General features: G+C 37.7%; 1 protein-coding gene across 4 annotated transcripts in view; it reads right to left on the bottom strand.

The window, feature by feature from the left end:
- LOC134820250 (neurobeachin-like protein 1) overlaps positions 1–15,463 on the bottom strand; it is a 162,517-nt gene that overhangs the window by 82,280 nt on the left and 64,774 nt on the right. For all 4 annotated transcript variants that reach the window (XM_063830476.1, XM_063830477.1, XM_063830478.1 and 1 more), the window contains 4 exons: positions 6,287–6,412; positions 1,656–1,797; positions 920–1,020; positions 570–674 (listed from right to left, as the gene is read on the bottom strand). In XM_063830476.1, the coding sequence (XP_063686546.1) occupies positions 570–674; positions 920–1,020; positions 1,656–1,797; positions 6,287–6,412 (474 nt within the window). The remainder of the gene's footprint in view (positions 1–569; positions 675–919; positions 1,021–1,655; positions 1,798–6,286; positions 6,413–15,463) is intronic.

The raw sequence follows: 15,463 nt of genomic DNA, 5'->3' as shown, positions 1-15,463 counted from the left end.
AGATCCAACCTTAAATTGGACATAACTCACGAGGTAATCTGGCAGTCGAGCCAGGAGCTGCGAGATTGTCTATTAAGTATTACTTTTGGATACGTAAGAGGCGCTCTCAACTAAATTTACTCTATTATGCGGCCAGTTTCGACTGAGCGAATTTATATTTTTGCAATTCAACTGCGATAGTAAAGTCCCGGCTGTTGGCACGGGTTACACCAGTAACATACATAATGTGAACAATCAAAACCCCGATTCACGGCGAACCCCGATAGATCGCGGCTGTTTCTTGGCGTACAGTTAACGAACAGCCATTTGGCGCACAGTCCAGTTCCACACACAGATGACACGCATTTTACGTTTTACCATGCATATGTTACCTGCACATTAAACTTTTCCAAGAGCATGTGCTCTGTATGTAATAAGCCCTTTCTTCGATGACGTCACTCAAGAAAAACAACATTTCCAAGAAAATTGTAACGACAAATTCCTCGAACTTGGCGCACATCTCATCCCTAATCCCTAAAATTTAGAAGCCTGCCCGGCCTACCATCTTACTATACAGTATTTTAATCTACCTTAATGTTCCAGGTGCTGAGATTGTGTCCAGTGAGTCGGCCGTTTAACCGCTCTGCTGGTGTCTTGTTGGCTACCAGGTCTAGTACCACGTGCTCCTTTGACGCCTGTTTAAATGGATATCATATTTTTTCACCGGGTTAAACTTTTTATCAAAATAATTTAATAATTGTCGCCAGACGAGGCATAATTCCTGGGGACAATTCCTCCTATAAAAACAGTTAATTGTGATTTGGTTTTATTATTATGATCCTGGATGAGGGTCCCAATCGCCCGCGCATCAAACTGATTTGCCGACCTGAAGCAAACATTTCAAGAAAATAAAGCTCACTCTAAAGGGGTGTGACAATACCTTGGCGCTGTAGTAAAGTATAAGTTTGTCTGAGAGATCACAAAGAGTTTCCTTCCGGGGTCCAGAGTAATGGGGCTGGAACAGAGCCAAGTTGTTTAGTCCTGGAATGCAGCTGGGTTATTCAATCCCGGACAAATTATATAGAAATCAATCACTTAAATGTGATTTGCTTTCTCTAAACATTCCATGAAATAACGATAAATATTAGAGGAGGATCCAGAATATACAGGGTGAGTTGAAAATAGTGTGTGGAAAGTAAAAATCGATAATTTATTTAATGAAGGAGCAAATTTTGAAAGGTGAATTGCTATCAGTTCATAAACTTTACATATTTCATTCTTGCCTCTCATTTGATTCTAACTCATAATTTGGTTGATTTTAGGCAGTTTTCCAAAAAATCGTGCCGATTTTTCGACAACAACAAAAATGGGACTTTTTGTCTTCGTCTCAGATTTGACTGATTGATTGAGGAGCCTTAACCAGAGTCAGAACTCGACACTAAAATTGTATTAAAATTGTTATTCATTTACAAAAATCCATTGAAAGCCGAATGACACACAGAAAGACGTTGATATTAAAAACTGAAAATAAACTGAAGGCGTAGCGTGTTTTCAGTCCGGCGATTATAAATTAACACTGCTAACCCCGGTACTAACTATGGTTACCCTGGTTATCCCAGTCATTATGGTGACCTCGGTTACCCTGGTTATTATGATAACTACGGCGGTAAACCTACCAACAGTGTGAATATCGATGAGTTCCTGCGGACTAAGAGATTCCCAGAAGAGAGCCACAGGACCTAGCTGGCCGTGAAGTGAGGTGGGGATACCGTAGTGTTCGTCTTGTAGTCCGGGCGTTACCGTTACAACGTTCACATCCTGTGACGTGCAGTTATATTAGGCTGCGATGTAGACTATTCATTAAGCACCATCTGTGCCGGAATATAATCAAAGTTCTTAACCTTTTGGAGATGTCAGATAGGAGAAAAGGTAAAGAGGGCTCAACTTGGAATGGTATTACTATTACAATATGTATTTACTTTCAATGTATGAGTATCGTAACAATTGTATATAATCATGTAATAAGAACGCTCAACGCCGCGCTCCACGTGCAACTGCAAAGCACACTTTATCCACGTGTCAAGTACGTGATTGTATTCGCGCGCGTTCATTTCTATTTTGTTGCGTACACTTCGTGCTATCAAGTACTAGTATCTGTGTTTGACCGTTAAAATGGCAAACAGTGGTCAATGACAATGTTAAAAGCATCGCTAGACGCTTCGCGTGATGTGGTATCAGTTTAAAGTTTACCTGGAAGTCGACTAAGCAGTCGATCCTTGCAATATTACTCAATGACAGGTAAAATTTTGGTTCGTTAAACCATACATTTTCGACTAGGACCAGAGTTTCACGTAATTTTGATTTAGTTTTCCACCATTCAATGTCTTAAACTTGTTCTAATCCGTGTAATAACCTTCGGAAATTTTAGCAGAAAGCTTTATAACTCAGGTTTAATTGTAACGTGTTGCATCGAAAGTCAAATGGATGCGAAGACATCCCTAAAATATGTTTTGATGGTCAAAATTAAAATCCTATAAGAAGTTCTCAAGTAACATAGTAGATAAATTAAAAATGGTTTGGAAATGGTAATTTCCAAACCATTTTTAATTTATCTACTATCTAGCGGATTTCCACGACAGTAGTTTCATATTAAAAACGAACAGTGGCGCTCTACCCCGTGCTCCTGAGCATGACTGAACGTGAGGAGGTACGAATGAATTACATTTTACTAGTGAATATCATCGCAGATCATTAGAAATGGAGGAGATAAGGCTCACAGCAAATTCAATCAGTAAATTAAATTTTATGATCCTATCCAAATTATTATAATTTCGCTCCGTACAAGACAAGGCTTTCGCCCTTTATCACCGTTCAAACCCTCTTCACCGAAACCTTATCTGTATTATGTAAGATTTAATCGGGCCAAAAGTAGGAAATATACCATTTAACCAACGACTGGGGATTGTTGAAGTTTGGAAACAAGACAATCGCACTGTCTAGCTGCCCTGTAGATAATTAGATAATTAGTCATTAGTGCTCCATCAATTAGTCAGTGCTGAGATAGGAGTGGGTCTTCCGCTACCCCTAATGGGTATGAGCTGATAGTGGACTGATATTTCATTCATTCGCTGGCGAGTGCAGCGCGCGCGGAAACTTCACCCTCAAATAAACGTGATCAGAAAGAACCATGTCAATTGTCAATGGTTCTTTCTGCGGCCACTCTCAAACTTCATTTAGCAAAGGAATTTCTATCAACTGACCTCAATCAATTGTATTGTATAACTGCAAACGTTTTGGAATGGCTAGGCCCGATATGTGGATGCTCATGCCCCGGTAGATCTGAAATAGTGGTGGGGGGAGGGGAAGGGGAGGGGAGGGGAGGGGGAGGGGAGGGGAGGGGAGGGGGAGGGGGAGGGGGGGTCTGCTACACTTTTTCTGTTACACTTTTTTACAATACACTTTTGCCTTTTTTTTGTGTATGGTGTAGTAAAAAGTGTAGTAACAAAGGTTTTTTACACTAAACCAAATTACCTTCTAAAAATCTCCTTTTTTCCTATTATTTTCCAATCAGTCTTCACAGTACATTTCCAAAGGTAAAACTTACCTTTGGTGGGTTGGTGCGTTACATTTACAGTTTGTGATGTTGATGGTGTTAGGATTGATTTTTCCATATAGACACATTATAAGGGCCATATAATTATCATTATTGCCTTGAAGACCCTTGAATAGACGGTACTTCTTGACTCTTGAGTAATTTGCCATTCTATGCTCTACCCATTCTATGCTCTACAAGACAAATTAAAAAGGTAATACTAATAGATACTATTTAATTGTACGAGGGACAAGACAGCTATATTTTACTTTGAAGATTACATCCCCACGTGCGATATCTGAAGTTAAACATTCACGAGACCATTTCTCCAATTTAAACGTGAGGAATAAAAATAAAGTTGCGAACTGAACTGCGGCCCGGTAGACTACAGGACTACTTTTGGTTTCTAATTCACAATCTCCTCCGAATTAGAGCAACGTACGTTTTCTAGTTACCATGAAAAAAGGTCAGACTGTTTCTGCGGACTCTAGTTTAATCACCATCTATATTCCAGTATATTCTTTCATTGTACGGAAATTACCCCGGAAGAGAAGAGATACCTGGTACGTTCTGGACTTACCGCTTGTAGCAATAAATGAAATCAAGGACAAATGTTCAACTAATTTAAATTTAAGACCGCGACTAACTACCAAGTAGACGGAAAATCGTTAACTCCATGAAATTGCATTAAAATTGCTATGAACATGCGAACAATTTTAGCCGAAACTGAAAGTGGAAAATAGCTCAATTTGAGGATGGCCCTAAGTTTCCAGACTAAACCTGTTCACAGCCCTTTTTCTGGCCCTAAACGATTCCTGTCGTGAAAACCTTAAATCAGGGCCAAAAAATAAGGAATACTCAGGAACCCTCCTCCCGTACTGTAGTGCGAAACGTGTCTAGACTGAGTTCAGGAGTAGGAGGGTGGGAATGAGGCTTCGTATTCGTCACAGTAGTGTCGTTCATCAGATTGAGGCGTCCGGAGCAGGTCTTATCAGTGCATCTTCAGTAGGTCTTATCCAGGCAGTAGGTCTTATCCAGGCAGTAGCGGTATCCGTCGTGGATAACGTTTCTTGAACCAGAAGTACGTCCATGAATAAAGGTGGACATGTTGTTGGATGCTTCGGTAGAATCATCGTGACCTTATATATGGCCCAAGCATATGAACTTGTTATCCCAATCAGAGATATGTCTTCATACGATGCGTGTGATAGGAATTAGGATCATCTGCTGCCTACAACTGACTCAGTGGATCGCTTCGACATACGTGGCTTGAACCTACCCGACGAATCACTTAATTGTCCATAAGAAGGATAGGATCTGACCTGAACTTGGAAATATGACAGGATCTGGTGTCGCACTATACAGTACGATACCTGGACTGTAGTGCGACACGAACTTTAGTGCGAAAGAGGGAGGTCTTGTCGAACTTCAGGTTTGGCACTAAAGTACGTGTCGCACTACAATACGTTTACCACCCTCCTACATGTTTCGCTTTGAGAATAAGATGAATAGAGCTTGCTTGACACGTCTTTAGTTTATCACATCATCTGATCTTGGAAGCAATTTTATATTTCTTTTAAACTTGCCACTGCTTGCACTTCTTCGAAACTACATTTCTCTGAAATTTATAAAATTCCATCTATCGACTTTCGTGTGCTTCGATTTTTATTTTAAATAGACTCTGTTCTGCAGAAGTCTGGCCTATTTCTGCCGAACAATAAAATTCTCCAGAAAAGTAGAGTTATTTTTTCTTAGGCAAGTATATGAAGCCAGCCTAGCACCTAAGAAGAAAAACAAAAGCTTGCACACGAGACTGCGCTGCAAACCAATCAGAATAAAGATATATATATATAGTCACGTTTAAAAAGTTATGGTTAAATCACAGCGCCGCCCGCTCTTTCTCCGATACGGCAAGTAAAGTGCAGGTAACAAGTTAACAAGCACACAACTCGATCTGAAAAGAAGGCAAGTTTTTTGTGAGTTTATCACAGTTTATTTAGCACTGTGCTTGTGTTTGAACTAGCTGATCAAACGATCTCGAGCCACATGGTTGTTGGTTTAAAAGGGATTATCCTTCACAAAGGAATATAGCGACATCGTACGAGCAGAGTTTCTATTTTGTGTTGTTTCGCTAGACCTCCTCTTGTTTTATATAATCCTTCAGTTTAAGGTGGGACTTGTTAACTGATTATTAAGTTAAACAAGTTTATATAATTTAATACAGCGGAATGCCGAAACCGTGCAATGATATGATTATTTTGAATGGTTCCTGTTTGATCTGGTCGTTAGAAAGTGGCCGCATGTGATTTCCCGCCGGTAGTCAAAATAATGTCGAGTTATTAAAAAAAATCGATTATCCATTTTATAGTTATAGTTTGCATCCTTGCAGGTTTATTCTGCAGAGAAATATAATCGAGCTTATTTCGAGTTAACTGCTGCAGCCATAGTCTTGATAAGATGATATTTATTTCTTAATTTCTGGAGATGATTGAGAGAATTTGATCACACAAATATAATGAGGATTTATCTGATGGAACGTTTTGATAAGTCTCGTTTTAAAGTTGTTATCTTGTTACCTAGTTGGCATCCAAAACCACAGGATAACCGTCCCGAAATATGAAGTGGTTACATGACAACAAACTTTATTAGATTCTATCATGGATTATTTTAGTTTAAGTCGATATAATTAACAGTTATTTTCCAACTCAACCTCACCTTGTTAGCGGTTGTTTTGCTGGATATAAAGCTGCCGAACTCGGTCAGAATATTGCCACTCCCTCTTCTATCTTTACTGTTTGCTTGCCGTAATCCCGCTCCACCAATAGTGTTGGAGGTGAACGGCTGAAATGGGTGAAAGTGGTTAAGTTTATCTGATTAATCACTGCAGTTAAAACCGGGAATTTAATTAAACTAAGAAAGGGAGGGGTTGGGGGCGCCATCAACGTTTTGCCGCTGACTTAATGAAATTTTTGGATCGGTAGAATTGGTAGAATTAGAATATCCTACAATACCAATTTCCCGTTAGGTCATAGACATAAAATGGTGACAAAAAGGCGGGTCGACTGAAAGTTTTTTCGTTTCATTGTCTATAATTTATTGATAATGATGCTACACACAAGTTTCACTATAAATCACGATATCAGAATATGAAATAAACCCCATTTTTATTCAATTTTATTTAATTTTATTCAATAAAATACAATAAATATTACTCCCTAGGGGTGTTATACCCTTGTCACTCGCCCATTGTCACTCGCCCCCTCTTTAAACACTCGTCATATTCTCACTTATATAAACAGTTTACCGTTATTGTTATATTTTAACCGTTTTTCTCGTGCAATTCCTCAAATATCTAAGGACTGTCTCGGATATCTTCTCTCAACCCTCCTCATGCAGTTCATGAATAATGAGGTTTTAATTTTACATCTGTCCGCTATTTTATTACCAATATTTTTCCTACTGCATTAATGATAAAGTAAACTCGTTCGAAAAGAATTACCGGGGACAAGACTTGAACTTGCACACCTTGCGGCGTCCGATCTTAAATCGGATGCGTCTACCAATTCCGCCACCCCGGGGATGTTCTGGATACTATCTAGGTCTTTAAGTGCCCCAGTTGCATTGTAGAGAAGATAATGAGATTGTATCATTGTTTATCGTGTTAACAATGATATCTTGAGTTTATTATAAGGGGCATCATGACATCATTAAACGAGTTCCAAGATTCACGTCAACTGCAAACTTCCTTGAGTATCAAGGACATGAAACTGTCAAATGCTACAAATTTTGCTGAACCTGCTTCACTATTTTGATTGTTACTACCTATAAAACACCGTCAGTCCATGATTTATGAATAACTTAATATATAACTTAATTTTATATTAACAGGAAACGATGTAACAGAGCCAATACATTTTAATGTTGCCATGGGGTGGCAAGTCCCCGTACATCGTAGTCCCATAGTTTCACTGTGTCATAATATATAAGTTTTTAAGTTTAAAAATTAATAACAAGATGATAAATTGAACTTTAATTTCGTAAATCATAAAATAACAGTAAGATACGCCGAATACACCAGGTGCTAGGTGTAAATGATTACGATCGTCATTAGACTTTATCTATGTTTCTTGTTTTAATGTTAATTATGTTTCTTGTTTCAATGTTAATTATGTTCTTGGCAGTGGTTCACACTCTGTTGATATCTCTTTAATGAGACTTGATTGAGGCCTCTCAACTTCCCTAGTTAAGTGTGTCCCACAACGAAGCCCATTGCCTAGAAGTCCTGCATTATTATAATGCACCTGGACATATGTGGCAAGTATAAGCTCTTTAAACCAAAACCAAAACCTATTTATGTTCTTAATGTTTCTTGTTATTTTATCAGGACTGGTAAAATTTGTGTTGATATAAGCGGGATATAAATGCTCTATTTCATTTCATTTCATTTCATTGTTGTCATGACCTGGTCGAGGTTTTTGTCTACTTTCTTTGTTAGAATAAAATACATTCGTGCTGGAACTTGGCAGTGGTGTTGTGAAATAGAATTTTGAGGTCAGACTTTAGTCTAACTTGGCTAGAGTAACCGGAAAAAACGCATCGGTACCAGTCTACACGGCTCATCAAATCTCCCTAACAATTATTAGTTGTAATCCAATGAGCAATCAAATTGTGGTAGGTTTATAGTATCTTTCGGAAATTCCAAGGTTGAAATAATAACAAACAAATAACGCAATTTTTATTTAAACTTGTTTTTCGTGTTTAATTTGATCAATCTGTTAGTGCCATAATATAGGAGGTGTTTAAAAATTGAGGTGAAGGCCGAAAGTGTAGTAGCTGTTGTTACATTCAGAGGAAGATAACTTCCTGGTACATCCACAAACATTCCTTTAAAAAGTAACGGCTAGACTGACTGTGACATTTCAGAATACTTAAGATCAGCAATGAGACAGGTCAGGCCAGATTGCATCATTGTGTGTCACTGTCCTAAACCGTAACATTAATGATTATTACCTCATGGGTTGTAATTAGATTTCGGTAAAAAAATCATCGAAAAATTTCAATCCCATACTTCCGTGAAATTCTGACGATTATTATTAATCATGAATTTCTGACGATTATTATTATGTTATGATAAGACTCATCAAGTTATGGAAGTCTTCACTGATAGGGATTCAAAGTAGTCGCCAAATTCACTACAACCGGGCATAAAGTCGCTGATGACACGAAGTTACGAAGTATTTGGTCAACATAATATGAGGCTATTATAATTAAAGTGTTTTAATTAAAATTTGGTTATTAAAACGTTGTAAACAAAACTTGTGGGTCGACAAGTTCTTTTTTAGAAAATTTAAGCATTTTGCCATATATTATCCGGAATCTTGAGCACAGAAATACCTACTATACGATAGACTTAGAGAAATAATATGTTAGCTTTCTGGAGATATTCTCAGGGCAGGCAAGGCTATCATCAAGGGATGCTTCGCCTGTCCTGCCTCATTGCTGGCTATAAGTGGCTCCTGATTTTAACAGTCAAGCTGTCGCCTGGGACATCTTCAATTCCGAAGAAGATGTTACTCTCCAGTCTCAGATTCAACTTCAGAGCTCCGTTTTGCCGTCAGACTCGCCTCGAATAGAACGATAGCTTCATTTTAGCATTCGAGAAAGGGCATAATTTTCCATCTTAAAACATAGCGATTGATTTAATTGTTGCACTGATTTGTACCAGGAAACAGGACATTTTTCTTCGGAATAAAGTCTATTTTAATACGTTTACTGGACCGGAACAATAGAAAAGCCAAAAAAGCATGAAACCAAAAATTTGTGTTGATAAAAGTCAGTCCTTCTTCGTATAAATCGATTCGATTAAATATTTAATTTAACTCAAAATTATCAAATTACAGTCGAACCTCTGCATTTTGGGTAACTCTATAAGTCTATATACCGTGCCTCTCTAATCCAGGTACTTCGATATACCAGGCCTATTCTTTTTCCCCAAACTTTAAGTCGATCTACCCGTATTATTGGCTAATTCGTGTAAGAAATATTATTTTAACAGCCAAGCTGTCGCCTAGGATATCTTCAATTCCGAAGAAGGTGTTACTCTCCGGTCTCCAGGCCTATTAATCATACTCTTTTGTTGGAGCAAATAGACTGAAGAAAAATATTCATATGCATCTATAAGACATATTATCCATATTATAATTATGAGACATAAGACATATTCATTTAAACTCGAACCGGGGGGGGGGGGGGGGGGGGGGGGCCAATGGCATAAAATGGCATAAAATGGAGACTTTTTCTATGGAGAAAATGGAAAAACCCATGAGTAATTCTCCATTTTCTCCATTTTATGCCATGAATTTTGTCTTCGAAATTTCATCTTTAACACTATTTAACACCTAAATTGGACATCCTAACATGTTTATTTACGCTTACTAGGGGCGTAACAAGATTATGAAAGCTCATAGTAGGCTACTAGATGCTTATAGTTATACTAGGTTAGTAGAGGCACACTTCAGGCAAACTCATAATTACTCAAGACTAGTGTAAAGTTATTTCAACAGGCTACAGCAGGAGTGAGTAATAGGGGAGAGTAATAGGCACTGAGAAGTGAGACCTACATCCTCGAAAGTCGAAACAAGCTCGCACTGCAATGGGGAGGCCTGCCTTCCGAGATCGCATTACCAGTGGGAAGCCTCAAGTCCAAATTTGTGTATCGAGGGGTAGGTGCAGACTTCGATAAACCGAAAAACCAAAAAAATATTTTCGGCTAATAATGAAGAGGGTAGCATGAAACGTGGAGAAAAGTGGTTTTTAGAAAAACTTTGAAAAATTTTGACTTAGAAAATTTTCGGCCCGAGTCATTCTCGATACGTACCTCTCGTATCGAGAGCTCCCGATTCCGAGCTCGTGTTGCAAAGGGGAGGCCTGCCTTCCGAGATCGCATTTGCATTACCAGGGGGAAGCCTCGAGTCCAAAATTGTGTACCGAGGGGTAATTTTCTAAGTCAAAATTTTTTCTGAAAACCGCTTTTTTCCACGTTTCATGCTACCCTGTTCATTATAAGCCGAAAATATTTTTTCGGTCAAAATTTTTCAAATTTTTTCTGAAAACCGCTTTTTTTCCACGTTTCATGCTACCCTGTTCATTATTTGCCGAAAATATTTTTTCGGTTTTTTGAAGTCCACACCTTCCCCTCGATACACAATTTTGGACTCGAGGTAATGCGATCTCGGAAGGCAGGCCTCCCCTTTGCAACACGAGCTCGGAATCGGGAGCTTTCGATACGGGAGGTACGTATCGAAAATGACTCGGACCGAACATTTTCTAAGTCAACATTTTTCAAAATTTTTCAAAGTTTTTCTATAAACCACTTTTCTCCATGTTTCATGATACCCTGTTCATTATTGGCCGAAAATATCTTTTTTTTAAATAATTTTTCTCGAAATTCTAAATTTTTCAGGTTTTCAATGGCATAAAATGGCATAAAATGGCATAAAATGGAGACTATTTCTATGGAGAAAATGGAAAAACCCATGAGTAATTCTCCATTTTCTCCATTTATGCCATTGGCCCCCCCCCCCTCGAACCCTTCTGGTCTGAAACACTCTGCAGTCTGCATACTTCCTTTTCTCAACCCATCTTAAATCGCTTTGCCAGATCAGGCTACCATGGGATGATGACGAACCAAAGCCAATAAAAAAACTGCTTAATCAGATAAGACGATTTCACCCTGTTGTTCTTGTTTGTAATCATGAAATCCTATTTTGTGAGCTTCAGATGCAGACTTCCGCATTTCTCTTCTAATAGTTTATGAGCTCATCATTCTCCATCTATCGAATCTAACACGACAAATCAGATCACCTCAGTCTCACTACCCACAGCCTCTTTCTAATCTACGTCATTTTTGGGTAACTCCTTCCCTCCCACCCTCAGCATCCATACCACAAGAAACTACGTCACAAGGAAACACTTCCTAGTAATCATATCTGTTACATCTGCTTCAGTGAGGAAAACTCGATAAACAAGTTTAGATTGCATCATTGTTTGTCATTGTCCTAAACTGTAACATCGATGATTATTACCTCATGATTTCCGTAAAAAACAGCATCGAGAAATTCTAATGCAATTGTTCCAGGAATTTCTGGTTACAAAATTATTCTATTTTTACTAAGATTATGTCATGATGAAGATGTAAAGGCATCTTCTTTTCAAGCTATGGAAGTCTTCTTTATGGAGGGCTCCTTTCTGTTTGCTTGTGCCTGCCCTAACCAGTCTGAGAATTTCCCAAGCATACAAATTCTTTGTCGCTATTGTTTTTATCTAGTTTCATTGCCAGGTGTAATTCTGTACTATTTGATGAAAGTTTCAAATTATATGTCTCTGATAGTGAATAGTGATAGGCATTCAAAGTAGTCGCTAGCTTCACTTAAACTGCATAAAGTTGTAACTGGCTTTCTTTTAGCTTTTTCTGATTTATCTTCGGTTAACACGAAGCATTTCCTTGGTATGAACCAAGGTCCAAAACGTTGTATTTGTAATTAAAACTTGCAGGTTGACCCTGCAAATGCGGAAAGCTTTAATACCAGAAATGGAGCTGAAATCAGCTGATCACATTATGTAAACACATACTGGAAGGAAGGAGGACTATCGTTACAAAATAGACGGCAGTTTTAGTGCAAATCTCATCACCGATACTGTCCGCTTGGTTAATTACCAAGAAAGGTAGATCCGTATCGAATATTATTAAGCGAATTTTATGGTAGAAAGGTGAAAAATCGTTGAAATTACAGGAAGTCTGTAGGGCAAATTCCTGCAGCCGGAAATCGAATCTTGAGAGATAAATAGAATTAAAGGTGGGAAAGGTTGAAGTTAAATATAATTAAAAGCAAAACTGAGCGTCATCAGGGAAGTTGAAACCCTATGAAATGAATACAACAGGAAATGCAGGCTAGCCCGATAACGTCACGATTGTTTTCACTATTTAAGGCGAGCCCTCTCACAGTAATCACTATCTAAAGTTTGTTTTGACGGCCTCTTATCGGTTAAAGGCTCCTGCTCCTGGATTGAAGCTCGGTTTGTTTACTATGTGGTTATAACGCTGAAACCGGGCTTTATGATCACTGGAGTTCACGTCTTCTTCTGTTTTTCTGGTCATTTTGTGGCCATTAGCCACGGTTAATTGGCCGTGTTATACTGGGGCCTACAATTAACTAAACTTCGAGATCTTACAAAAACTTGATTAATTTATGCATTCATCTTGACATATTGTGGATTACAATACTTTCCAGTGTCCATGTACACACTATAAATCTCACATGGTTAATCCTGGGCTTACTTTACATACGGGTCACCCAGAGCTTACCTCTAAACTCTTAATTAGCGTACATTTGTTTTTCTCTTCTGCCTTGTGGAGTGGTGACCAAAAAACGTTAGCTGCTATGTCGAGCCCTGTTTTCTTTTCCCTTCCTTTAATGATACACGGGAGTAAACCCTCTTTTGAATATTAACTCCTGGTTTGTGACTCCAGTTGTTTATTTACATTAGCTTTGATTTAACAAAGATTATTACTTTACGGGTAAATGCCTCACAGAATGGCTAGCCTCACAGAATGGCCAAATTTGTAAATGTTTTTGTAACTAATTTTTTATATAAGACTGGTAGCTTTTGTGGATACCATATGAAACAAAAGTCTTCTGGCAACACTTCCTGTGGTGAAATCATTAACTAGGACCACATTTTCTGGCATAAATATGACTGTTTATGTAGAAATTTTGAGCACTGAAAATTTGTTTTCAAATTTTTGAACTAAGTTTACATTTTGGTGAGAACTTCTGGCACCAGTATGACAGAAGATGTTTAAAGAATAGTATTCATCAAACAAAACGAACATTGTTCAATATAGGAAGAAAAAAATGCTAAAATGGCTACACGCCTCACAAAATGGCCAAAATATGCCTCACAAAATTTGTTTTCAAATTTTTGAACTAAGTTTGCATTTTGGTGAGAACTTCTGGCACCAGTATGACAGAAGATGTTTAAAGAATAGTATTCATCAAACAAAACGAACATTGTTCAATATAGGAAGAAAAAAAATGCTAAAATGGCTAAACGCCTCACAAAATGGCCAAAATATGCCTCACAAAATGGCCAAAATTTAAAACTCCTTTTATTCAATGAAACAATAAGTCTAAAGTATTCACAAGCTATTTATCATACAATAACACCCCAGATGGAGTGTTTTTACAGCCGAATGAAGGTTATAAATCATGAAATCAGGGAATATGAACAACGCCACACAAAATGGCCATTTTTGGTGTAGGAAATTATGCCCTTTTTATTCAGTTCTAAGAAATTTCACCTATATGGGGGTGTTAACAAGGCATATTAATACCAGCAGCATGCCTGAAACAAGAGCCAAAGGTTTTAGAAAAATAAAATTTTCTCGTTTTCATTTCTTTTTGGCCATTTTGTGAGGCATTTTTCTTTTTTGTGAAATAATTTTTCACAGCTCAGTTTTTTCGTGAGTTTTAGGTTATTACCCCATTCCTTAATAGGTTTTCTAACAACGTGTGGTGATAGAAATTTAAAAAATATCTCCATCAAAAAATTATAGAAATTCAGATTTGGCCATTCTGTGAGGCATGTTTTTTTGGAGGAAGAGTTTCCGGCCAATTTTTCTCAAAGAAAAAATGGTTATGAGATTAAATCAACCCCCGGGAAGAAAAATATGAGTGTCAACTTAGCTTCTTATGAGATAAAAACTGGAATAAAGTGTGTTTTGTGATTTTGAGAGACCTTCCTTTTTTTTGGCCATTCTGTGAGGCATATACCCGTAGCTTAGAATAACAGTTTATGCGCAAAACCGAAACTTTAATAAACTTAATTTTAAGACTTGAATAGGTTATTGTGTTTATCACGATAGTCCTCATGTTTTTTGTTTTTCCCGCCCTTTGATCTGCGCGTGCGGTCATGATGATTTAACGATTAACTATTATGTTAAACTTACAAATATTTTATCATCTATTCAACTTCAGAGCTCCGTTTTGCCGTCAGACTCGCCTCGAATAGAACGATAGCTTCATTTTAACATTCGAGAAAGGGCATAATTTTCCATCTTAAAACATAGCGATTGATTTAATAGTGCACTGATTTGTACCAGGAAACAGGACATTTTTCTTCGGAATAAAGTCTATTTTAATACGTTTACTGGATCGGAACAATAGAAAAGCCAAAAAAGCGTGAAACCAAAAATTTGTGTTGATAAAGTCAGTCCTTCTTCGTATAAATCGATTCGATTAAGTATTTAATTTAACTCAAAATTATCAAATTACAACTTCGAACCTTTGCATTTTGGGTAACTTTATATACCGTGTCTCTCTATACCGGGTACTCTAATATACCAGGCCTATTCTTTTCCCCCAAACTTTAAGTCGATCCACCCGTATTATTGGCCAATTCGTGCAAGAAATGTGATTTGACATAGCTCATATCGCACTTTAGTACACGTCGAGCTGTATTCCATGACAAAACGTCACAGTACATGGCCATGCATATAGGGCCCAATAATGGAGTACATAAAATTCGCTTGTCAGGTTATTCGAGAATCGAGAGGCTACCGGGGATTAGGTGAACTTCATTATACCAGGTTATATACTTCTATACCGTGCACCTTTTGATCGAATTGGAATGGATAAGCTACAATCGCGATAAAATATTAGCATAACTCATGAAATTCGTTAAAATATTAGCATAACTCATGAACTGCAAGCTTGTCGCATGTAAGGTGCAGGCAACCTAACATGCTTTAGCAAACAGATTTCATTTGAATTATGATTAAAAGTCCAGATATACAATAAAGTTTTAAATATAACATTGTAAAAAACTGGGACG

This window comes from Bolinopsis microptera, chromosome 8 (assembly GCF_026151205.1).
Source record: "Bolinopsis microptera isolate Bmic1 chromosome 8, MBARI_Bmic_1.0, whole genome shotgun sequence".
NCBI classification, from domain to species: domain Eukaryota; kingdom Metazoa; phylum Ctenophora; class Tentaculata; order Lobata; family Bolinopsidae; genus Bolinopsis; species Bolinopsis microptera.
The sequence above is the reverse complement of the archived record's forward strand: the minus strand, read 5'-3'. Positions and strand labels throughout refer to the sequence as shown.